This window comes from Linepithema humile, chromosome 1 (genome assembly GCF_040581485.1).
Source record: "Linepithema humile isolate Giens D197 chromosome 1, Lhum_UNIL_v1.0, whole genome shotgun sequence".
In the NCBI taxonomy this organism is placed as follows: domain Eukaryota; kingdom Metazoa; phylum Arthropoda; class Insecta; order Hymenoptera; family Formicidae; genus Linepithema; species Linepithema humile.
The window spans coordinates 12,311,389-12,336,475 of record NC_090128.1 but is presented as its reverse complement, the minus strand read 5'-3'; the positions used below and the strand labels follow the sequence as shown (position 1 = coordinate 12,336,475).

The 25,087-nt window shown below is 45.2% G+C and overlaps 2 protein-coding genes across 15 annotated transcripts in view; one reads left to right on the top strand and one right to left on the bottom strand.

Moving 5' to 3' along the window:
• The window catches only part of mAChR-A (muscarinic Acetylcholine Receptor, A-type), a 21,062-nt gene extending 4,300 nt beyond the window's left edge, over positions 1-16,762 (top strand). For 4 of the 8 annotated variants that reach the window (XM_067355255.1, XM_067355348.1, XM_067355290.1 and 1 more), the window contains exons 2-8: positions 2,971-3,176; positions 5,491-5,694; positions 7,740-8,867; positions 9,180-9,462; positions 9,978-10,104; positions 10,430-10,732; positions 10,908-16,762. In XM_067355255.1, coding sequence (XP_067211356.1) covers positions 8,399-8,867; positions 9,180-9,462; positions 9,978-10,104; positions 10,430-10,732; positions 10,908-11,600 — 1,875 coding nt within the window. In that variant the 5' untranslated portion in view covers positions 2,971-3,176; positions 5,491-5,694; positions 7,740-8,398 and the 3' untranslated portion in view covers positions 11,601-16,762. The remainder of the gene's footprint in view (positions 1-2,970; positions 3,177-5,490; positions 5,695-7,739; positions 8,868-9,179; positions 9,463-9,977; positions 10,105-10,429; positions 10,733-10,907) is intronic. The other 4 variants (XM_067355206.1, XM_067355461.1, XM_067355419.1 and 1 more) reach the window with 2 other exon arrangements.
• Positions 15,444-25,087, bottom strand: dysf (dysfusion). Of its 7 annotated transcripts, none has more exons than XM_012366712.2 (12): positions 24,742-25,087; positions 24,530-24,685; positions 23,621-24,162; positions 23,341-23,447; positions 22,985-23,166; positions 19,776-19,834; positions 19,563-19,652; positions 19,279-19,455; positions 19,000-19,184; positions 18,813-18,919; positions 18,480-18,633; positions 15,444-18,235 (listed from the first exon to the last, which is right to left on the bottom strand). In XM_012366712.2, exons 3-12 carry the CDS (start codon positions 23,744-23,746, stop codon positions 17,200-17,202), a joined length of 2,223 nt encoding a protein of 740 aa, XP_012222135.1. In that variant the 5' UTR covers positions 23,747-24,162; positions 24,530-24,685; positions 24,742-25,087; the 3' UTR covers positions 15,444-17,199. The 7 variants fall into 7 exon arrangements, with proteins under 7 accessions (XP_012222135.1, XP_012222136.1, XP_012222137.1 ...); XM_012366713.2 differs by having other exon boundaries at positions 24,530-24,677; XM_012366714.2 differs by having other exon boundaries at positions 24,530-24,665.

The window sequence follows — 25,087 nt, the reverse complement described above, 5'->3', positions numbered from 1 at the left end:
GAAGAGGAGTGTAGACAAGTGCGGAAAGTGGCAGCTGAAGAGAAGAGACCTATTATAATCCGCGATAACAATCTGTCGCCTGTCTCGCCTTTCAACTGAACGTGACAGCCACCGGCGATAATGATAATGTCCGCTATGCAATTTTCGCTCTTGTCAAAAAGCAAAATATTTCGTCCGCTCCCCGCGAGCCGTCTCTGCGTCGAAGGACCTCAAGGGGAATAATATCTGAGAATTTTTGGCGCGCGATTAATCTCACACACTCGGGTGAAATATTTGGGGTTGGGCTTTGTATATAACGGCCCCCCCGATCTGTTAACGCTGGCGCAAACGTCGATGTCTGAAAAGCACCGACGGACAAACGGGAACACGCCTTTTAATCGCGATCGCGTGCCGAGTCATTTGCTATACGGGATGTTCCATTAGGAAATAGAAGCGGAGAGGTACGGTTCTCGGTCTTTCGTGGGTATTCCGGAAGAAAGAATAATGCCCCGACCTCGATCCTACGCGCCTCGAAGGTGTTACTACGTTCTTTGACGCAAAAGGCGGGGGCTTCGGCGCGATACTATAAAGGATGTATCAGAAATCGCGCGCGCACTCGCGGATTCTCAAAGGCTTTTAGTGTTGATCTGTTTTTAGCGAAAAACTCGCTCGGAGAGGGATTTCAGATTAAGATGAACTTTATTCTACTTACTTTCTTTCCAGCGCCGTCAACTTTGCTTCCCCTCGCAGTTCTATTTTTATACCCGTAACACACTTCTTATTATACGGCGCTTATTTTTTTATCTCATTCAAAATATTTTCCCGTTGTTTTTTTTTTTTTTTTTCTACTCGCATATTAAAAGATCGTTAGATAACATTTTATTGATTTGAAGACTCTTGAAAATTTTGCCGAAGAAAAATCGATGCGAATTTCCCAGCAAAGCGAATCGCAAGTCGGGAGAGAGAGAGACAGAGAGAGAGAGGGAGAGAGAGAGACAGAGAGCGCGCGCAGGACTTCCGATGCATCGTGTGTATCGACGAGAAATACCTCTGGCCAGCGACTATGTGTTGTACTCCTGTACCGAATTAGGTTGTACATACATCCACCGTTTTCTCTTAAGAGACATCTCCGACCTAGCCTGGGCGCCGTAGCTATCGCCGATATATAGTCCACTGCCTCATCGTCAGGTATGGGGCGCGCGTTAGAAGTAATTCGATCGACATGTCCCATTTATGTCTACTCGCGAGCAAAATGCAATAAAAGCCGCAGCGGTAATAGCGAGTGCCACCTGTTTCACCCCTGGTGAACGGGGAGGCGTGCGCGACGATTGATATGCGATTCCTAATCGGGATTCTTCCTTTTCCCCCCCTCTGCCTCCCCCTCCCCCCTCTGTACATATTCATACCGCCGAATGCCGCCGGCTTTAAAGGAGAAGTAATACAGAGCGGGGCGTATCTTCGATATGCGACTGATTATTCAGCCAAACTTGGTGACAATTCAGCTTACAATTACTCAATTTAAAATGTAATCAATGTGGCTGATTGTATTAACATAATTAAATATTAATTGCATTGGGAAAGAAATTTTCTGTGAAACGAATGAGCGATGTAACGCGGGCTGCAAATTACTCTGCAAATTTTATTACTTTTATTATTCTCTAATATGCATTTCGTTCTCTTTTTCGCTCCAGTTTAAAAAGGGGGGGAAAAAAACGGATGTTTAGTGTCCGCGAACTAACGCTTTATTATTACGTTCCTTCATAACCTTTGCAAGCGAGAAACAAACAAAGAAGCGTTCTTCATTAATGAAATATCAAAGGTTGTTAACGGCGGTCTCGTTGCGCCACGCGATACTTTCAGCGGACTTCGATTTTCGAAACGCGTTTCCCGACGCGCGAGAAATTTCTTTACAGCGTCCCTTAAGCGCGGGACGCGCGGAAGGATCCGCAGGAGGTTGTTTGACGTTAACGATGGTCGTGCACGATCGGGCCCGTAAAAATATATGCACAGCGCAGTTCATGCGCGCGTTTACGCGCGTGCAAGGAAGAAATACATATATGTGTATATATATATATATATTTTTTTTTTTCATCGGCAAAAAGAGCAGCGTATCGGAAAATTTATTTATAGTTCATCTGTAGAGCGCCGGGACCGCCGCTGCGCTGGCGGCCGGCTGTGTAGCGCCTCGTAATAAGCAGAGAGAGAGAGAGATGTATATAAGTGGATCACGACCTTCTGCTATTTTTTTTTATCATTTAGCCGTTAATACGTTTTACATATTAACGCAGCTGTGAAATGCGTTATCAGTTCGCCGGCACGAATCGCCGCCGATCGAAAATCGGCTTCCGGACGAAGACGTCGTGATTCCGCCGATCGGCGATCGGCTCTCGTTAATGCCGCGAGTTAGACTTAGCCGCAATCTATCTCGGATCACGTATCCCGATATATACTCTTGTAATAAAAGAAGCGGCGCAGGTCGACCGAAATCGATAGCCGATAAAAGTGTTTACATTATTACACGCCGCTGAAACATTATTTTTACATTTTCCGTGAGCCGGTGCATTTACAGATCCTTCGCAGGATAAATATCTTTACGGAGCGTAATCGCAGTCATTCAACGGAGCGTTTCGTTGATACGAAAAAATATTAAATCTGTTTTTCTACGGTAATTTTATCACATTTTTACGTTTATCCTTTTATTATACGTTTTATAGTCCGGTTGTTGTTTTACAGCCGTATACGAATTTATCTCGCGATCAAAACATCATTCGATTGGCACTCATATCTTGCGAATAAAATCAGCAGCATTCTTTGAATCAAGTGTTGCGAAAATTTCCATAAAATAACATTGCACAATAAAAATAAGCAAAAATTCAGCTTTATACATGTCCCTCTTCGTAAAAGTCTCACAGTTTCGCGGAATTTTTTTTTCTTTTTTCATCAATTTCGCGAGCAGCTTATTTATAATTTATTTATTTATTTATATTTCAGTGCGGCAGCTCCGATATTCTGCGCACGGCAAAGCACGTGGGAGCCGAGGGAACGAAGGACTTCGACGTCCGATCGCGCGATACGGCGAACATTGTGCATTACGTATATTATTAGACACGCATCCTGGCAGCGAATAATCGCGCGCGCGAGCGCGCCACACGATACCTACCTGTCCACTTAACGGAGAACACCACGAGCAGTGTGACGTAAGCGATTTTAATACTCATCATCCACCGGCGTCTATATAGGAGAGAGAGCGCGAAGTAGATCTCTTTTAAAAGATCGCTCGCATTGTCCGCGATGAATGCGCACACGCGCGCGCCACGCAGTTATCTGCACGCTGCAACCCGTAGCTGTCACTGACGACGTTATTTCAAACGGCATTACGGACTTTCTGTAACGCCGCACCGCGATAAATGCTAAAAGTTCCGCGACGCGAAAAGAACTGCTTGGTACGTTTCCATTTCGAATTGTCATTGCAGTGTTCGTTGAAACATGTAGCAATCTTAACGGTGAAAAATATTCAGTATTTAATTGAGTGAAATTTCAGAATTTAATTTCAGCAATCAATTTGGCAAGAAGACAGGTGTCTCGCTTCATTTTCAAATCGCGAGATGATATTGATTGTTCAATCTCGACAAGTTTTTTTTTACCGCGAATCGCAAAGTTATTTTTGTCGGTGTGGTTTTGCACCGCGTGTCTTGCGGCGTCGCAAAGCAGAAGCGACGTCCTGAAGATCAACCTGTAACGTCTTAAGCCGGGCTTTGGCGGCTTCGTTAGCGCTTTCCGGAATCATGCATACTGATGCAGCGCGATGTCTGAGTCGTCTGGCTGTATTAACAAACTAATTAAGGCCAGTGTTCGTTATACCGTGCGCGCGGCGCGTTGTATTAACGAGACCGCGCGTTTCTATGCGTATCTATATTTATTTATGGAGCAGGTCACATGACGGCGTATAGGGTCAGCCAGCAGCCACTATCTGGCGAGCGTTATAGCGCCTATTCTCCGGCTCTCGGATCGGATGCGAGGCGGGTGTAACCATAGTTACACCATTGTGATACACCACCTGAAATGAAGCGGCGCGCTCGACGGCCACCCCGAAGTTTTCCGCACGAACGCATAACTGCTTTCACACCGACATTCGCCGGCAAAATCCAAGAATGCCCTTTATTAGGTGAAAGAAATCGCGCGCGATTAATCGCCCGCGCTGATCCCATGGTTAATTACGTATGCAAGGTCGGATTAACATTGAGCGAAAATACACTTTTCACTCGATATCAATTGATAATTTTATATTTAACTCTTGACGACCGCGCGGCATTTTTCATATTTTTCAAGATCGCAAAGTATTTTCCAGCTACGTGGCGACGCGTAATCCTTTTTTTCTTTTGCGATAGCGAAAGATTGGGCTGATACGGCTAGTTGCTCGTAAAAAAAGAGCCGGGGTTCGTCGTACGTAAAGTAGTGATGGCATCGTAATACCGCCGCCGACTTCTTGGCAAGCATCCACCACGATTTAAATGCCGTCGCGCCAGGACCACTCTGTTGCGCTTTAACAGTCTAATCCTTGCTGCGTGCAATTTCCTCGCCGCACGTACAATCTTAAGGATAAAATGGCGCTTCCTTTTACGTTTTACCGCGCGCGCGTTTATTGCATTATATATCGATAGCGCGAGCGCGGCGCGAAAGGATCTGCCAATAAAATAAAGATCGCCGGGATGAGATATCCGATGTCGCGAAGGCGCCTTTATTCAGAAATTCTACTCGATGAACTTTTCACGCGCTCCGATGTGAAATGAGGCTACGGTGGAGGGATGAACAATTGAAAGCCTCGTTAGACGGCGTAAGGTAAAAATTACAGGCTCGCGTATCGATTTTCGAACGACGTCCCGTCACACGCTTCCGATCATCCCGAAGGCGGACGCGGCGCCGTTCGACCTTCGCGAAACGCGTTACGAGAAGCTCGATATTGAAGTTCGCGCCTACTCGCGCTGCGATGTGAAACACAATCGCGGAAACGTTAATACCAACGAATAACAAACGGCGAAGCCCGTGCGCCTTTGTCCTCGCGCGCGGTAAATGTCGAGCGGCGTGAACGTCATCGATCCAGATACGTTCGTCGTAATATCGTTGATTTCTCGACAGTTTTCTCGTCCCGCGAAAGGAGAAACTAATTTCACAGTCACCTGAGAAGCTCCTGATGAATCTTCAAATTGAAAGGAGAAGCGTTTCAGTTTTCGAGCGAGCTGTGTTATTTATGTAATATGCGAAACGTAAAACACAGACGGCGGTGGCAGGACAGATTAGCACTTACTTTTCTTTACATAAATAATTCCGAAACGATTACAGCCCGAGGGAGCTTGAACGCGGCGCTTAGCCGTCCTTTTCATATAAATGTTCAATTCATGAGGTGAACATTAGCGGCTTCGCCGTAGCGAGCGTGTATCTAATATTCGCAAAAGCACGGTCGCACACTCTCGCAAAAGGGTTTAAATATCGCTGGTGTTTCTATAATTACAGGAGGCGAGCATGCCATGCGCACTTAACGGAGAGGTAATCGCGTTGCACACCTGGGCGCAACATGCATCCTTCCACGCCCTTGCCGCAGCAGCAACAGCAACAACAGCAGCAGCAGCAGCAGCAGCAGCAGCAGCAGCAGCTCGACCGGCATATCGAACTGGCCGCATTCAATGAGGAATCTATCGCAGTTATGGCAGTTATCGAGTACGTTATTTCCAAAGTGTCCTTACCGATGTCCTTTCGCGATAAAGCGCCCGTGATATTCCCAAGAGAGAGGGAGAGAGAGAGAGAGAGAGAGCCTCGCAGACAATCGCCCTTTGGCGATGGAGCGGGTCTGAAGAATTTTTGAGCCGCTTTTAATTTAGACGCGAAACTTTAAATCCACAGAGAGAATATTTCATTAAAGCCGAAAATACTTGATTACAGCAAAATCCACTTGAAATTAAATCACGACCGAACTTTGGCTACTCATTTCCATTCTCGGCATTTAATACACGACAGACTCTTGCTTTCCGATCGTTTACAAAGTCGTCGACGACATTTTCGCCGAAGAAAAACGGAAATTGATGAAAAAATATTCGAGTTTCCGGATGCTTCTATTTTTTAGCGACCAATATGGGAGTCGAAGAATCTATTAATTTGTGAAACGCGCAGATGGGATTGTTAATTACTCATTAGCACGTAAATGCATTTTATTTATCGTCTCTCAGGCGCGCTCCGTGATTTTACAGGCTGCGCTGTAAATGTCAGTTAATTGTGCAAATTAACTGACTTTCGCGACGGCCCTTTCGGGACGCACCGCTGCATAGAGAGAGAGATAATTCGTAACACTCGCAAAATTTCCAACGCGTATTAAGGCCGCGCGGCGAGGCGCGTTTACGGGGACAAGTCGGCGAGCCAAGTGAAATACGTCCGTAATTGGAGCGCCGCCCCGCCGCTGCGCTATACGCCGACTCGCTCCACTGCGAGCGCTCTTCGAGACGAGACCCGGAGTGCCTGGAACGCGATCGAATTGTGATTCTAGACGATAACAAGAGCCCGAAACTTTACGTCGACGTCCTTTGAGTGCTCGCTGCTTTTACAAACCCGTTATTCGCCCATGTAAAACCGGCGCATTACATCGGAGGAGGCCTCGTGTGTTTTCACGTTACATCCAGGTCGCGCTAAAAATATCTGAACAAACGAATGTTGTTAGCGGAAATACAATAATGCTTAATTTATAATTATAATTTGTATAATTGAATTTTTTATTCGCGTATGAGGAACTCTTTCTCTCTCCTTCTCGGATCTCGACGATTAATCTCGACGATTAATAATTTCCATGGAATTCGAATTCGCGACTGTCGTTGTCGCGCGTTTGAGGAAAAAGGGTCAACAGTCTAATCATCGATAATCTGCTCTATCTCTTTCTCTCCCCCTCTCGAGTCTGATAAGTGTCGCCGCTGACACACGCGAGATTCGCGGAGGAGCGTGCATTGTGCTCGCGTTAGGAGACGAAATCGCGAACGCTCGATACAGGGCGTTTTCAATGCTCCTCTTCCTTCCTTTTTTTCGCGTGTACAGCGCGTTTCGCTAGAGGGGCGAATAAGTAGCTCGTTAAAGACAAAGTAGCAATTGGGGAAGAGAAAAGCGCGTCTCCTACGCGGATCGAGCGACGGAAACGGAGTGGAAAGCCCCGCGGCATTGACTGCGCTCTTCGCGGTTTGCCTGGCATAGTCACCGTGCCGTGTGCCAAAGTAGAAAGAAGAACTTTTCTCCCTCTATCTTTTCCTGTTTTTTTCTTTATTACACCACTGGAGTGTCTCTCGGTGCGCGTTTACCGCCGGGAATTAAGACGAGTCGCGTGGAAGATGCGAGAACACTTGTGTCGAATAGACGACTGCATCTTGAGAGCACGCGCCGCCAGAAATTAATTTGCGGAGCTTTCACCTGATCAGCGAAAATAGTGGTTTACGTTATGCTTCTTTATTTTTTATCGCACAAAAGTTTAGAAACATTTATATATTTGTTCCTGTCGACGTTGAATGTTGGCTATCAATTAAATAATTTTATCTGTTAATCGTGCAGTTTGTCGGGCAAAATTGACTCCTACGCGTGTAGCTAAAAGTGATTTGCGTTAGCAGGAAATGTGTGACTTAATTTATTTATAATCGATTGCCATTTACAAATCGATCGATATTTACAAAAGACGAGGTAAATTGACAAAGACAGATGTGTTTTCGGTACATCAGCCTCATTTCTGTCGGCAGACTCGATGTCTCCACCGAGAGGAGCAAGCGTGGGATGTAGTTGACACTACCTTCCACCTAGCGAGAGCACGACGACGACGGAGGCGGTGGACGACGAAGAGGAGGAGGAGGAGGAGGAGGACGAAGAAGAAGACGAGGAAGACGAAGCGGCGACGGAAAAGGGAAGCATTCGCGACGGTAGCGGCGAGGTACGCACCGAGTCCCGGTGTCCGCCGGCAAGCGAGACCAGAAGCGTGGCGTTCGCGCGTTCGCGCGTACGTGCGTGCGGGCGCGCGCGCGTGCGAGCGCGTGGGCGAACGCTCCGCTCCATCGGCGTACCACCGCGCGCATGGTAAAGCGAGTACGCGAGAGAGGGTGGCGGCGAGGGGCGAGGCGGGCTCTGCGAGGGTTGACGGTGCCCCCCGAAGATCGGATATTCGAGTCGACTGCTCGCGGGATCGTTCGTTCGCGAGAGAATCAGAGGACGCGCGATCGCCCGCGCGCGCAATCCGATAGCCGTGCCGGGCGCGCAACGCCGGATCGCGGATAGATAAGAAGAAGACGGCGGAAGACGACTTTCTCCGAAAACGAAGCGGAAGAGAAAGAAGAGAAAGAAAAAGACAGAGAAAGAGAGAGAGAGAGAGAGAGACAGGGAGAGGGTGAGAAATAGCCCGTCAGACATGAACGTTACTTTGATGCTGGATCAACTCGGCAATGACAGCTCTAACAGCACCAACGGTCTCGACTGCGGCGGTGAGCCCCATCAGTACGCCATATGGGAACGTGTGTTGATAGTGGTGATCGCCATCCTCCTCAGTTTCATGACGGTCGCCGGCAACATAATGGTCATGATATCATTCAAGATCGATAAGCAGCTGCAGACGATCTCCAACTACTTCCTCTTCAGCCTGGCGGTGGCCGACTTCGCGATCGGCCTAATCTCCATGCCTCTGTTCACGCTGTACACGGTACTCGGCTACTGGCCGCTCGGGCCCCACGTGTGCGACACGTGGCTCGCCCTCGACTATCTCGCGAGCAACGCGTCGGTTCTCAATCTGCTCATCATCAGCTTCGACAGATACTTCTCCGTCACGCGGCCGCTCACCTACCGGGCCAGAAGGACCACTGTCAAAGCTGCCATTATGATCGGTGAGTCTCGCACGCCTTCAAAACGAATCGAATAAAAATAGGAAGTGTGATAATAAGATAAAAATTAAACGTAAGATCATCCAGAAGCCGGTGGACGATTGTTGAAACTCAAACACTCAATCCACTCTCTTCTTCATTTTATATCGCATTTCAACATTCTATATTTTATTATGCTTTTCGTGTAACTAAAATATTGAAATTATTGCTAAAATAGGCCACTTTATCATTATGAGGAATTAAACGTCTATTAGATTGAGAATTGAAGGCGGTGAAAAATATTGGGAGCGGCGCGAATCGTTTTCTCGCTTGCAGCATCCGCCTGGGGTATATCGCTGCTTCTTTGGCCGCCCTGGATCTACGCGTGGCCGTACATCGAGGGCCAAAGGACCGTGCCGAAGACCGCGTGCTACATCCAGTTCATCGAGACGAACCACTACATCACCTTCGGCACGGCCATCGCCGCGTTCTATGTTCCTGTCATGATAATGATAATCTTGTACTGGCGTATCTGGAAGGAGACGAAGAAACGGCAGAAGGATCTACCGAATTTACAGGCCGGCAAGCAAGACGCGAGCAAGCGCAGCAACTCGAGGTGGTAACTAACGCTTTCGATTGTTTCTCCCTCCGAACGTTGCTGTTAGCACGTCACCAAAAAAAAACCTGCAATCGAAACCCCTGCACAAGAGAGAGATGGTAACACTGTTGCTCCATTTGGAAAGTCGACACCCCCTTTTAATGTGATGTACGGTAGAAATGCACCAGTAAAATGGTTGAAGTGATTAAGAAACCGACGTTTTCCATTTTTTTCAATATTATTTTAATTACACCTATATTTTCTCATGAAAGCAAATGGCCCCGTTTACTATTCGTTACTTTGATGTTTCTTACTCGATATTAATTATTCTTATAAGAATATTTGTTCTATGCAGATCTCGTTATTTTGATGCTTCGTTTAATCTTGATTTTAATAATAAGAGGCGAAGTATTTCTTTTCGCGAATCTACATAACGAAATGCTTTCGACATCGCGAGCAATTAATACTTTGCGAATATTGCGAGGTCGAAAGAGCCAGTGTTATGCGAAATGCTGATTGTCACATTTTCCGTGTAGCGACGAGGCTTTAGATATGGAAGATTGTAGAAGACAGCGAAGCGAGTCGAGCACCGGCGACGACGTCTCGCACGCCACGCACATCGCAGTTTCCTACATTGATAAGCACTATCCGCAATACAAAAGCGTAAGTAGCAAACGTAACCGGAATGAGATTGCACTTGGCGAGCGTTTCCGTTGCTTGTTTTTCTGTATAAAAGCAAAAATTGCAACTTTCAACTCTTCTCTCCTCGCTTTCCATTTCTAAGCGTAGAATTTGTAAATTTTTTTTTCACATTTTTATAATTATTTTGTATTTATATTATAATTTATGAATGCATTTGTGCAAATCTTGTCTTGAATTTTTGTTGTGATTTTAAAGAATTAAAAAAAATTACGTATCATGTGCGAAGTTAAATTGATCGCGACTATTCGACTAATCTCATCTTTCCCGTTTTTTCCGCCGCGAGCAGCACAGGCCGTTCTCCTGGACCTGGCTGAAGATGTGGTGCATCGCGTGGTGGCATAGCGGACGCGACGACGAGGACGACGACGAGGAGATCGCGGGGCCAGAGAGCAGCCGCACCGGAGTTACGGGCTACGAGGAGACACTCACACCGTTGTCGGCCGAGACGCCACTTCCCAGCACGGTATCGCGGTGTCCCTCCCTCAGCGCGATACAGGCCACGGGACTCGCCTTGGACAAAGCCGCGGCGCAGCACGAGTACAAAAGACCGATGCGATCGGTCGATCACAAGACTATCTCCAGCGATTCCGTACGTCAGACGCTCCTTAACATTTTCAAAATTAACCCAAAGAAATATATTTCAACAAGCAAACGAACAATTAATATTAAGCTTGAATGAAAATTATCATCACTATCTTTGATTAAATTGATCGATGAAGATCGCTCGAAGATCGACACTACGGGTGTCTCTCCTCCGCTTGCAGGTTTATACGATTCTGATCAAATTGCCGAGCAACGGCGGCAAGTACAGCGAGGGGGCGAGCATAAAGATGATCCACGACGAGCCCGTGTCGATGCAGCTCCACAGCATGATAGAAGACAGCGAGGACGACGGCGGCAGTAGCAGCATAGGCGGCGGCGGCGGCGGCGGCGGCGGCGGCGGCGGCGGCGGCAGCAGCATCGGCGGCAGTAGCGCCGGCAAGGTCTATCGTCTCGGCGTCGGCCCCGGCAGCAGCGGCGGGCCGAGCCCGTCCGCGGTGATAAGACGGCCGTCGCAAATGCCGGACATCCGGATACCGTTGAACGCGAAGAACATACCGAAGACGCTGACGGCGGGCAAGGGTATACTGAACAAGCAGCCGAACAAGAAGAAGAAGAAGATACAGGAGAAGAAGGCCGACCGGAAGGCCGCGAAGACGCTCTCGGCGATCCTGCTGGCGTTCATCATCACGTGGACCCCGTACAACATCCTGGTGCTCCTCAAGTCCATCACCGCCTGCTCGTGGTACATACCGCAGGAGCTGTGGGACTTTTTTTATTACCTTTGCTACATCAACAGTACTGTGAATCCGATGTGCTACGCGCTGTGCAACGCGACCTTCCGCAGAACCTACGTGAGGATTCTCAAGTGTAAGTGGCACAGCAGGAACCGCGGCGGCGCGGTCGACCGGGGATGATATCAGTAACCGGCGATGCGTGCCCACGATCTTTTCGCATCGGCCCTGCCCCATCTCGATTGCACTCCCGATATCCGCGGCTCTCGCAGAATTGGGAGTCAACGACCGCGCTCGCGCCACACGCGCGCACAGACACGTACACTCACACACGTATACACCGAAGCAACGCTGCATTCTTATTACTTTTATTACTATTATCGTTATTATTGCTATGTCGTCGTTCATTTTTCCTCCTTTTCACGCGTTTCTCGGAGCGCACGAAGAAACGGAAGCGAGGAGACCGGCGACTGCCGCGAACGGGTTCGGCGAACGCGAGCGCCGAACCGCCCTGTTCCTATCGATATATCGTTCATCGTATGAGCATCCGATTATTCGGGCCGCGCGTCCTTTCCGGTCCTGATCGCTGGACCGCGCGCGACGACAGCAACAAATATCCGATCGGCCGCTCGTGCCTTTGCTACGCAAAAGAAAAAAAAAAAGAAAAAAAAAGGACACCGGGTGCGTCTCTCTTGAGTGGTTTTCGAATTACCAAGATGAGAGATTAACCCCTTGACGACCGCGTCGTTTCTGCGCCGAGCGATCAGGCGCGTTTTTCAATAAAGCTTAATTAATCGTTGGTAATTAGTTGGTAATTTGGTTATTCGTCGACGTCGGAGTTTAACGCTCTCTCTCTAATACAATTCTATTACTTTGTAATTATATTGGTGTCCGTTAAAACGTAGAAAAAAAGTGACTAATGTATCCTTGTCGGGGGGTTAACGATACGACACTCAGCGGCGCGAACGAATCCCTTGCTATGTGTAAGTGTAGAGAAACAGTTTGTTTGTTGTCCGTAACATTTCCAGGCAATTTCACACTGGCGGGACCGATATCGATTGTCTATATCGAGGCGCGTGAATTTTTAATGCGACAGTGGTTCTTCACCTTTTTTGGGTCGCGGACCTCTTCGAAAACCCGAAGGTTCTCAGCTCGAGTGAGACATTATTATCGGGATTCTCTCCGTTTTGGATATGTAATATGGGCATAATTGACATCGCGTCGTGAATATCCAATGACAGATATCGTCTAGGAGCTATATCGGTTACCATGACTGACGGAAAATCGGAAAATCGCGCGACAACCGGAGCGTGAAGGAACACGGGTCCGTTCGCGTCGCGGACGAGAAAGGCGCGGGCCGGCCGTCGAGACGCCACTAGTCAAGACGCGCGCAGCTCCGGTCTCCGAGTTTCGCGAGAGGTAACGCGACGTGGATACTGCCATGAATATAACGTTCATTAATATCTCTCCGAGTCGCGCAAACTGCGATTCGCGCGCCTTCGGAATTGTATTACGCGTTTCCCCGCTGTGATCGCCGTCGCGTCGAGAGCGCCGCGCGCTGCAAACCAGAAGCGCTTCCCTCCCCGAGATAGAGAGACGGGAAGGAAGCGACGACGGCGGCGGCGAGGTGCAGCGGGGGATAATAGACGAAGAAAAAAAAGCTATGCCGCACAAGAACCTACTTAAGTAAAGAAAAAAAAAAAGAGAAAAAAAAAGAAAAAAAAAAGATTTTGAAAAGATTAACGATAATCTCTGTGCGTCGCGCGGGTTTCGCGCGACGGGCGATGTAAACACTCGATGTAAATTTTACGACGTAGCGAAGTGTAAAACTGTAAATGAATGTGTTTAAATGTAATAATGCTGGGTGGGGAGTTTGAGGAGGGAGGAAGGGAGGGATTCGATGATGTGGCCAAGCGGAGTGCGGGAGGATAATTAGCGATTAGGAAAAGCGAGAGAGAAAGAGAGAGAGAGAGAGAGAGAGAGAGAGAGAGAAAGAGAAAGAGAGAGAGAGAGAAAGAGAGAAGGATTAACGCTAAATCGAATTCTTCCGTGAAACTAAAATAACATTCTAATTATATGTGCCAAACGAAGCTTTAAAAGATTATACCAAGATTATACGGCGACAGAGAAGGAGAGAGGCGAAGGAGGTGCGTCACAGGGGAGAGGAACGTCGTAGCGCACTTTCGAGGCTATTTGAGAAAACGATATTGAAGAAATATATATAGTTAATATAAAAAGAAAATGAGAAATAAAATAAAACAGATAAAATAAAAGCACTGTGTCGAGCGATACACGACTTTTAGCGATCGAGGTCTCGTAAAAGTAATCAAAGTCAATCGTACGCGCGCCGACATGCCTATAGTGACCTCAAGACTGCGAACTCTTTCATTTTCTCTTTCATTAACTTCACCGAATTAAGTCTCCCACCGCCGTACGGTAGAAAGGGATACGATTGTTCATGTAGATCTCTCTACTTCGTTACTCTTGTACAATTTATTTTTTATAGACCGTACATGTTCCCGTAAGTGTTAGTTGGAATTAATCGCACAGTTCAAACTGATCTACAACCCCCCCCCCACACCCCTCCGCCGTTTTCTATTTTTAAAACTACATTTTGACATCCCGAGAAGAGTGTGAAAATATTCTATCGTCTCTACTTTCGCGTAATTATTGTACAATTCACTAATTGGTACACACAAAGCGAAGAAACATAAATCGCTGCCCGAGCGTGGCGGCGACGTTCCTATGCACGCGTCGGCACGCGTGCGCTTGTACCTTGTACAAAATACCCACGCACACTGAAACACGCACTCTCGCGCGATCAACATACACATATACACGGTGCAGTGTCGCGACGAGTACTCGTGGGGATACATCTGCGGGATGTGTATCGTCGAAAATCACTCGCTCGCTCCTCGTGAAATCGTGCACGGCGAAATTCGCGGAGACGGGAGACCGGTGCGACCTTTTCTTTTTCCGCACACCCTGTACATGTAAATCGACGAGGGAAACTCGGCGGCGGTAAACGTTGATCACGAATGAACCTGGGTACATCGTCGGGTGGACACGACGATCGTTACGTATCGGCAGCGTAATTAACGAGTACAATTAGACGGACGTATATGATTTCGATCCATTATTCGGGGTACTTTTGATACGGGGATTTGCGCTGACCGGGGGATTTGGCGGCCGTTACGCGAGCAATTACACTGATTAGATCGCGGTATCCGTTTTCCAGCGATATTGCGAAGAATCATAATTGTCGATGTATCATAATGTTTTTCAATGATAACAGACTTCAAAATATTTTCCCTCCCTTGTGGAAGAACTTGTGTGTGTTAAAGAATTTAAAAAAAAAAAGGCTTCTGATAATAATTAAGATATTATAAATAATTTATTATTATAAATAAGAATAGATATTATAAATAAAATTATTGTTTGTTAATGTAAGTCTTTAGTGAAAAGCAATCTCACGCATAAGGAAAGAAAAAAAAAAAACGTACAATTCAGTCTAATTTCTCGCGTCTTTCGGCACTTTTTGAGCGCGGTCACGCCGCCAACATACACGACGGAAAAGGAATAGCGCGTAGGGCTCGGTGATATTTTTTTACCTTCATAGTCGATCTCGCGCGATTCAATCTTGTGTGGCGTAAATTTTAGCGAGTCGCGTCGAACGCAAGGCGCGACGGTGCGTATGAGTGCTACGAGACGTAAGAATACGACGACACTCGGCGGTTTCGTTGTATTTTTTCATAGCGCGAAAGCGACGCCGAGATGCGCAAACGTCTCGCGAAAGATTCCGTTAGGCTTACATAGCGCATTTGTCGAATTCGCGATTCCGAGAGCGAAAGCACCGAAACGGGTAAAACTCGAAGGGAATTATTGCGACAACGCTTGACGCAACTAACGTTTTTAAGACTTCGATATTTTCACGCAACTGGCATGAAATCGGGAATTTATGGATCTACACACTTGCGAAAATATTAAGAGCATTCGATTGTTTTTTTTTTCGAGGAGCGATGTGTCAAACTGTTGAAAATCTTATTTAAAAAAAAAAAAAAAAAAAAACGGACGCACAGAGGGGATTGATCGTAGAATTCGCTTTGCTTTCGGTACAAATAAAATTCATTACATTCGTTGGAAAGTAAAACGGTAAAGTAAGACTATTCATATGGCAATCAGTATGGCAAGAATTTATATTGTTGCATGAAGCACGGAGTGAGTGTGACTATTTTGTTATATAAGAGTTTACATTTCTTAGAAAGGAGAGTGTAAGGTGACAGTGTGTCAGTTACGGCGTAACTTTGGGGATATATTCTAGAACTACGCGTCCTATCTTAAGATTCTACTTGCGAAAAGAGGAGTTTTATCCTTTCATGTCCGAAGCAAAGAAGCATTTCCCCGCCTATACCTATATGTATAAACTCTTTATTTATTTATTCCAGCACCAGAACATATCTTCAAAGTTCGACTCTGCAATGGAGATACACTCTGCGCGCACACAACGTTTATTTTCATATTTATTATAAAAGATCCATAAACGTAAGGCACGTGTGGAGAAGAGCGTGTTAGTCGCGGATTAAATTACATATTTACGCGCGGTCGACCTCTGCGTTGGCTTCCAATCGAGATGTCGATAGCGCGGAATTGTTTAACAATGCTAAAACGCGACAAGACGAAAAAGCCGCTACTATGCTATATAACGATTAACTGCCTCTCTTTATTTACCTATTTCCGTAGTATCACGTCGAGACGTAATGTAACACACAACACACACGTTGCGCAAGAAGAAAGAAGAGAGAGAAAAAAAAAGAGGAAAAAGAATACATTTCCTTCGTCGAATGCATTAAAAATGTACAAAGCGAATATTTCATCGTGTGTTAAACGTAAGATTTAGGTATTTTTCAAAGGAAATCTCAAACATATATAGCGCATGTACCTGGGTACCCTCTTACGACACTGCACACTCATACATAGTTATATATAATATATATATATAAATATATATACACTTGGAATATACGCGTACGATGCGTGCTATTTATCTCAAAAACGAATGTTTTCGCATAAAAAGCGTATACCGAAGATAAACGAAACGATGTACGACTTTTTTTAATCGTAGATTATTGTAAACACCGATGTAATCAGTCTATGTTTATATACGTGTTTTATATTAATGAGAAATTTACGATATTCGAGAGTAATATATAAGACGCCAAAGAAGAGAGGTGGAGAAGCTAAAGAAAAAGAACAAAAAAAAAAAAAAAACGAACGAGCGTGTAGAAAATTGTGTAACGCGATACCGATAGAATTTGGAAGAATATACTCCGTTGTCTGTGACAAAAGGCATGTTGCAAGTTTAAGGCCCTGCACATAATAGAAAAAAAATGTTGGGAATAAGAATAAATATTTAATATTGGGAATGTGTGGAATACTTAATATAAAACTTATATATATTTACAACCGTAACATTTAAAACCGTTGCTGTTTCGTCTGCAGAAAAGTCAATGTTTAGTTCGTAAAATCGGTTTACTTTAAATTTATAAAAAAATTGTAAATATTTATTCCTATTCCTAATATTTTTTTTATTATGCGCCGGGGCCTAACATTGTCCAAATACCTCTTTTGATCCTCTCGATCGACCTCGGACCCTCTCGGGCAACTCTTTACATATCCTATTCTTTCTAACATTTTCTAGATCCTTACATAAATATTTAAATTTATTAGCGACCGCCCCCCCCCCCCTCCACATGCGTTTCGCACGTGGCTTTTACCGTAAGTTTCACTTGGCGAAATCCTTGCTATCGCTTTCCGCGGACTGTCCCTTTCTACGTGGTAACTGTAGCGTAATAGGTTGCACCGTGTCTTGGTGCTGCTTCCTGGGTTGCGCGACAACGGAGTGGCCGGCGGTGGAGGTCGAGACGCCGCGATGGAAGGTAATTTTCAGGTTCGGCACGTGCTGCTCGGTGCCGGCCCAGTCGAAGTTGAAAATGGGCGCCTCCGGATGGCCGAGCGTATCCGAGTCGGGCGTGTTGACCGGCGTGGTCGGCGTGGTGATGTACGGGCTCAGCTCCTGATGGACCACGTCCGGCACCCTTTGTAGCGCGTCCGACCACGCCGGGCTGGCGCCCCAGCTCTCGAGAGGCGCGGCATCCGGCAGCAGTGGTTGCTCGCCTACGCCGGTGGCGACGGAGGGCGGCGGCGCGATCAACGCCTTCGTCGGCAGCCGCTTGTGAAGAAGTAGCCCGGGGCTCCGCTCTGGGCCGCAGCAGTAGTCACGATCGAGGTCGGTAAGGTAGTACTTGGCCGACAGTACAGCGTCCGTGCATCCGCTGGTGTACTGCGCGCCAGCATGGCACTGCACGAACTTGGCCCGATAACCGGCTAGATGCAGCGAGCTTTTATGATATTGTTTGTGATTGTACCTGATTTGCTCGTCCAGGGTGTGTTGTTGCTGCTGCTGATGACCGGTGACCTGCACGGCCCTGCCTTCGTGCTGGTCCGCGCCGCTTATCGACATATCCACTGGCTCCGCGTCGTCTCGTAGAAGACGTCTGCCCGGGTAATCCATCGACTGCGTGGTCTTCGAGGCGCCGTGCGTTTCCGTTTCGGACCGATCCGGACGCAAAGACGGCGAATGCTGCGCGTCGGTGTCGTTGGAATATGTCTGAACGTATTCCTGGGACTGATTAGTAGCGGATCCTGCGGAAGGATATACAACGCCGCGGCTTTGCGGGCAGAGTCCGTACGTGAATTTCGTTTGAGAGGAGTACTGATACAGCCACGAGCTGGAGCGCATCACTTCCGCTTCCTTATCACTGTAATTATTATATATAATGTGCATTTGAAACAATATGATTAAAATTATGTTACTAATTAATTATACAGGCGCTGCATCTAATTTTAGTTAATGGATATTAAATTTTATTTCAATTTACAGATATTAAATTTTATATTAATTAACAGATATTAAATTTGAATTTAATAAACGTTAAATGTGTAATATCTATTTATTAAACAAATATTAAATTAAGAACGATAATCAAACAATCGTGAACGTACGTGAGCACTTGGTTCGTGCAAACGATAATAGGATGCTGACACTCATCAGAGGTGTCCTTGACCTGCAGCACGCAATGGACCCAGAACCACCTCCCTGAGCGGCTTTGCAGTTTCAACAGAGCGGTAGTCGATCGCTCCTGATCGGACTGAATAACTAGAACCAAAAATAAAGTGGCGAAAATTGAGAAAAAATAGATAAAAATACTAACGAAAAAACATTTTTTAAGCATCATTACAACTGCTCGCAAAAGTTACACGAAGATTAGATGCAACGAAAGGTTCTTTATTTACGGAAAGAATTTTTCATACCATACTTTTATAGTATATACTTACCGGTCTGATGCTTGCAATAAGCAGTTCTTATGGAGTCCCAGTGGAGCAGATTGTACCACGACACGTTGACCAGCTCGCCGCGAGAATACTCGAGATGGCTTTCGGCGCTGCGAAAAGGAAATAGAATTTCCCTGGTAAAATGCAACTTCACGGACCGTCTAATCTTCATTAACTGACGTCGAATTACGTTTTATCAATATGCAGGTACTTCATGTCCATTGAGTGGATCGTGGTGAAAATATTTGTCGCGCCTTGAACTATGCTTTCTCGAGTCTCCGGCAGAACCACCGGTGTGCAAGAGGCCAGAAAAACGAACTCATTGCGGTTGCACACAGGAACGAACGGCAGAAAGTGGCCCTCCACAAGGACTACCTGCGGACAGAGGCGAATAACGCGGTAATTTCGCGCGCGCGCGCGAAAGAAAAAAAAAGTAATCTTAAAATAAACGACGGTTGACTTTAATCACCTTCTGATCGCCGAATCGTAGCTGCCTGCGAGAATTTCTCGACACGTTGATTCGACACAAAAACAGCCTCCTGTCACTAGGAATTGGACTGTTTCTGGATAACTGATTTTGCACCACCATGTGATCCTGCTTGTCGATCACGTCGTACACGCTGTCCCCATGAATAAGTAGATCTTCCTGAAAATCCTTTACCTTATCACGATTTGTTCCGAAAAACATTCGTCTTTTCAATGCAAATTTTCAATGCTATTATTCGCGTTACATTATCAACGGAATTATATTACCATGGAATGCCCGAGATAGTCCGCCGCATTTTCTGATATGTACAACAATTTTCCCTGCTGCGTCATCATCATGATAAAGCCGGACATCGCCTGGAAAAAACGTCTAAGCTGTATCCCAAGAGTTTGCGGTAAATAATAAGTAAGTAAAACATTGCATAATAATAATTGAAAATAATTGTGTACGAATAAACGTAAATAAAGAAAAGTAATTACTTTCGAAAACCCTATATTGGGTGTTGGAATATTCGAGTCGGACGGACAATTCTTCAGCGCTGAAACGAAAACAAAAGTAAAAGGATCAAAATAATATTTTAAATAACGATTTCTCTGAAAAAGAAAAACTAAATTAACATTGCACATACCATTGTTGGTCGTATTTGTTAAAAAAACAATGCAGTATATTGTATGATACAGAAAGGAAAAATAAATCGCTATCAATACGTATCGGTGTGAGTTTATTGCCGGCGAGGTTGCGATAGATCGGAATCGTTATTTCTTTTTTATTTCGCGTAGCGCGAAAACGTGCAAACACATTCGATAAGCTCGCCGCTCTATCGCGGCTGTAAAATAGCTATTTTCAACTGTTTGCCTAATCGACATTCTGGAAATATGCGCGAATTATGCGCAAATCTGAGAAAACATAGAAGCAAGTCCTCTGAGAACAAAATGAATAACGGAAAATATTATCCGATCTGATATGAAAATGTTGACGCAGAACAATGCTAATTCAATTGAATATTTCCAATAAAGCGCAATTTTATGATTGATTTTGCGCACGCTATTCTTCGCTGCATTGTGCCTGGAGTCTTAATCGCGTGCGATAGTGCCAGGGCACGCGCTCTTCTTCCAACGGACCAAGAGAAGAGAAAGAGAGACATCCGTTTCGGTCTCGTGCTTTTTCGCGCGATCGCCAGCGCGCTCGCCACCCTCCTCGCTCGGAGGGTTCCCCGAAAAAGTAAAGGGGAAAAAGGTATGCGCCGCGGACACGATGGGGGAGGGGAAAGGGTAAAGAAAAATGCGTATGCTAATGCGGTGTACGGCAGCGTTTACTAACGGCCGCTACACGGGACCATAGTATCCGATATACCGCGAGACAATGAGCGCGAGAGAGAGAAGGAGAGACAGCTAGAGAAAGGGGGATGGATAGGGGAATCGGGGGGGTTGAGGGGCGAAGGGAGAGGAGAACGGAGAAGAACGCGAGAGAAGAAGGGAGGCTGAGAGAGGCGCAGCGCGGCGCGCAGAGAAGGACCACGACGGCGAGCAGGAGCGAGACGGAGTGAGCGTGGGGACGCGATGCGGGGAGGAGGAGTGTGGGTTACAGGAGCGTGAGAGTGTTGTTGCAAAGGCCGACAGGTCAGCGGATCACCCGGAACTCGCGCTTAGACTCCGCTGAGTTTGAACGCGCGCCGGCCGATCTTGCCTTCTTGCATCGCTTCGCTTCGCTTTGCTTTGCGCTCGCCTCGCCCCCGTCTCTCCTCTCCTCTCCTCTCCGCGGCTCTCCTGCTCTCTCGCAAGTCCCTCTCGCTGTCGGTACCCACCGGGATGCCGCGTTCCCCGCCGTCTCTCCCCACGTCTACGAGACGAAGCTTTTCAGCCGGGTTACCCGATAGACTCCCGCGAATAGAAATTCTCCTTTGCGCGGATTGCTCGAGCGGTTCAGCTCCAGCCGATTACGAAGCGAGGAGGGATCTCGATGATTGCCGCGGAAACGCGGAAAGAAGTCGCGGGCAGTTTTTCAAATTTCAGCGTTCAATTGAGATGGCACAAGGGTGACACGAGGAATCCTCCGATCAAATATTCTTCACAGGCAGATCGAGTTCAGAATCAAACGGCTACATTTTGTAACTGCTAACATATTTCTCTCTTACTCATTGCTGCAAAACCAAAACTTCCGTCAGTAACGATCGAGAATGCAAATTGAAGGAATAAAATAATAATCATAAAGCATCAATAATTCACAACGCTCTAATTATTTCTACCTTTAGATCAACTCTTCAGCTTTTGATCGATGATTAATCATTTCTCATCAAGCTCTCTTTTTCGCGGAAATTATCTTGAAAATTATCTTTCGCAATAATATTTAACAACTTCAACTACGCTTTCTTTTATGCATCGCATTTATCGAAATTATTTAACACAGATTTTACTTTGTACTGTATAATTGTATTGATTTTTCATCGATCTGCTACTCTTATCGAAGTAACAAGCTGGATAGATATTGTTACTAATAATGATCATAAAATTTACTACATTTTACTTGGTTCGTCGAGTTGTATTTTATGAAGAGATTTAAGAGTGCTTTTAAATGCTGTAGATATTTATTAATAATTACCGCAATATGCATAATAATTCGGCTATTGGAATGCCAATTATGCTTGACTACAGTCTCTACAACGTGTCCCGATCATTACGTTATGAGTAAAGAGCACGTCGAGCAGCAATGTGCTCTCTGAAATATCAGAGTACGAACGCGGGGAATTGCATGGCACGGGCGCTTGCCGGCATTGAAGTCTCGACCGATGGATATGAATTACAGTAAAGATATAGTAATCGCGATAGCGATGGGCTCGCTTTATCGCCTATTGCCGTGCCTTATTTTATGGACAACAAGCTGTAACACGGTGGAACATAACTTACGCGTGTATCATATCACCCGTGAGACAGTTTCCTCAAACGCAAATGTGATCGAACAATGTCAGATTTTCGAGTAACGCAATAACTCTCGATAATAATAATAGCAATGATAATCGTCATTATCAAATTTGTATCAACCAGTATTTAAGAAGCTATTTTGTTAATTCCATGCTGATAGCTACGTCTATTCTAATATTAATAATATAATGTAAATCAGATGCAATGAATTGCAAAAATCCATAATTATTTATTACATAAGAATATTGAGCTGTTAGACTAATGCTAATTGCTCATGCGAAATTGTCTGTATTTATAAATGTTGGCAAACAAGAATATGTTAGGCTACTGTCAGTGTTTACTACATTCTTACATAATTATCATTAATAATTTATTTTAATTTTACTTTGCTTGCAGACAGTTTAAGAAAATTGTATGTAACTTTCAATAATTGGCTACTAATATTTCAGCCATTTGCAGCTTAGAATTTTGAAAACTCTCGACAATGAAAATATCATTGTTAATCATTTATTTTACTTTCACTTTGTATGCATACACGATTTAAGGAAATTATATATAATATTCAACAATTGGCTACTAATTAATGTCAATTGCAGCTTAGAACTTTACAAATTCTCGATCAAAAAAATCATATTTTATTTGCAATATTTCAAGCTGGATCTTTAACTGATTTTTCACTTGCAGGTCTAAAAGGAAATTTGCTTGCTGCTTGAAAAGAACAGAAGAATCTCTTTAATATTTAAGCGCATGCAAATTCTCCGTTCACATACCTTGCTGAAAGTAGTTGGCTTTTCGCAGGAACACACAGACCAAGGCCATAAGCTGTAGCTGGGAAAGCCTCTGGCGTGTCGAGGGCGGTAACGGCAATAAGTCACGTAAATTCGCGATTTCGGCGTTTATCAAGTCCCTTCGAAGTTTGCTGGCGCCTTTCGTCGACTTGCTCGCATCTATCCTTCAAACACACGCTGACGTTACTGTTGTGTACTGCTGTGCCGCACGCGTATGCGACACGTGGTGCGTGTCACGCCGTATGACGCGTTTTCGCAGATCTGATCTCCGTAAACGCGAAAAAGCCGCGAATATAGCAATCACTGTCCACTTCAATATTACACATCAACATACATACTTCGGCGAGAGGCGCTCTGAATCCTCCAAGACACCCGCTATGTATCCAGACAATCGCGAGGGTGAACTTACCCCCGAATCGCCGCGAAAGGGACAGCAATCGGTTTTCTATTTAAGTAAGTTTTCAAATCGTTAATGTCATATTAGTTTAATCGAAAGATATTGCAAAGAAACTCTAATTTTTTTACACGACACATTCTATATTCGGAGCGGGTGGTCCTCGCCGAAGTGACAGCTCCCGCGACGACGACGAGGATGCTGGTACCGCGGCAGTAACTTACCGATTGAACATATTTCGGTGGCCAGGAAGACATCAGCGGTCGATCACCGGTGGACAGCGGAGCGGGAGGACATCCGGGTCGGCAGGTTCTCGCGAAACTGCGGTTACAATCTAACATCCGGGTCATAACGCGCTACTACACTGAACACGTGGATGGACTGGCGGAGGCTGTTCTCCTACCACCACCAGCATCGCTACCACCACCTCCTCCTTCTTCTTTTTCTCCTTCTCTTCATCGTCCACCTACTACTTCTTGGTCCTCGCTGTTCCTCTCGCCGCCTCGCTCCTGCACGCTGCACCGAGGTTCTTCCTCCTCCCCCGCGTCAGTTAATCCCTCGGTCTCACTTTTACGTTTGCTCGCTCGCTCTCGGGTCACGATCGAACGCGGAGTCCCGGGGTCCCTCCACCACTGGCATCATCATCGCCACCACCTTCGCTACTGGTTGCACATCTCTCTTCTCTGCATGCGGTTTCTGCGCACGGCTAGGCTCAGCTTGAGAAATTTTCGGAAACTATTGTGCATTTCCTTTGTCAACGTAAAATCTGCAGTCAAATTTAGTTAATTAACCAAAGGGCAATTGCTAAGACCTATGTAATATGGCAATATTGTGAAAGAAATGTACATTTCGCTATTTATTGGCATTCATATTGGTAACAAAACAATTAAACTTATTATAGTGTTTATTATTACTAATCAATTTCTTGCTAAAATATATATTAAATACAAAGATTATAGAGAAAATTATATATTTTAAATTTTTGAGTTTATGATTATTATTTAAAAAATTGATAATTTAAAGAAAAATTTGTATTTGTTGATAATCTTATGATATCAATATTTGAAAAAAATTAGATAACTTTGGGTGTACAGAATATTGTACGTAGAGATGTATAATTTGATAGATCTAACCTCTTGTGGCTGCCGGTCATTGCACTCTGGAAGCTGAGTGGAACCCGCTGAGCACCCCTTGGTTTAAATACCGTTGGAACTTTGTCGGCGTAAATCCTGGTACTCTCTCTCCTTCCTTATCGGTATGATTATCAAGCTTTTGACAAGGCTATAAGTCTAACATTTATTTTTATTATATCTACTTTTTTTATATTAGAATAATAAATACCTACCACATAGAAGACATCTTTTCTTTTAAAAAACCATTTTTATTTCCGATGATTTATGTAAAGAAATAATGTTTCAATTTTGCAAGCGACAAAAATTGTAAGAATCAGATTTACAACCTGACAATCTATTTGTAACATTCATTAAAAATTATTTGCCATTTCTAATTAATAAAATGGCGGATGCATCGTTCAAGAAGTGACGGATGTTCGTGACGTCAGTTCCTGGTAATTAATCAAAATGATATTTACGTGACTATTTTCATCGTACTCGCCGGATGATTGCATTGGTTGCTGAAAGAACTCATGATGACCATAGCACTAAAAGTCTCTAGTCAACAGCCAATCAGTG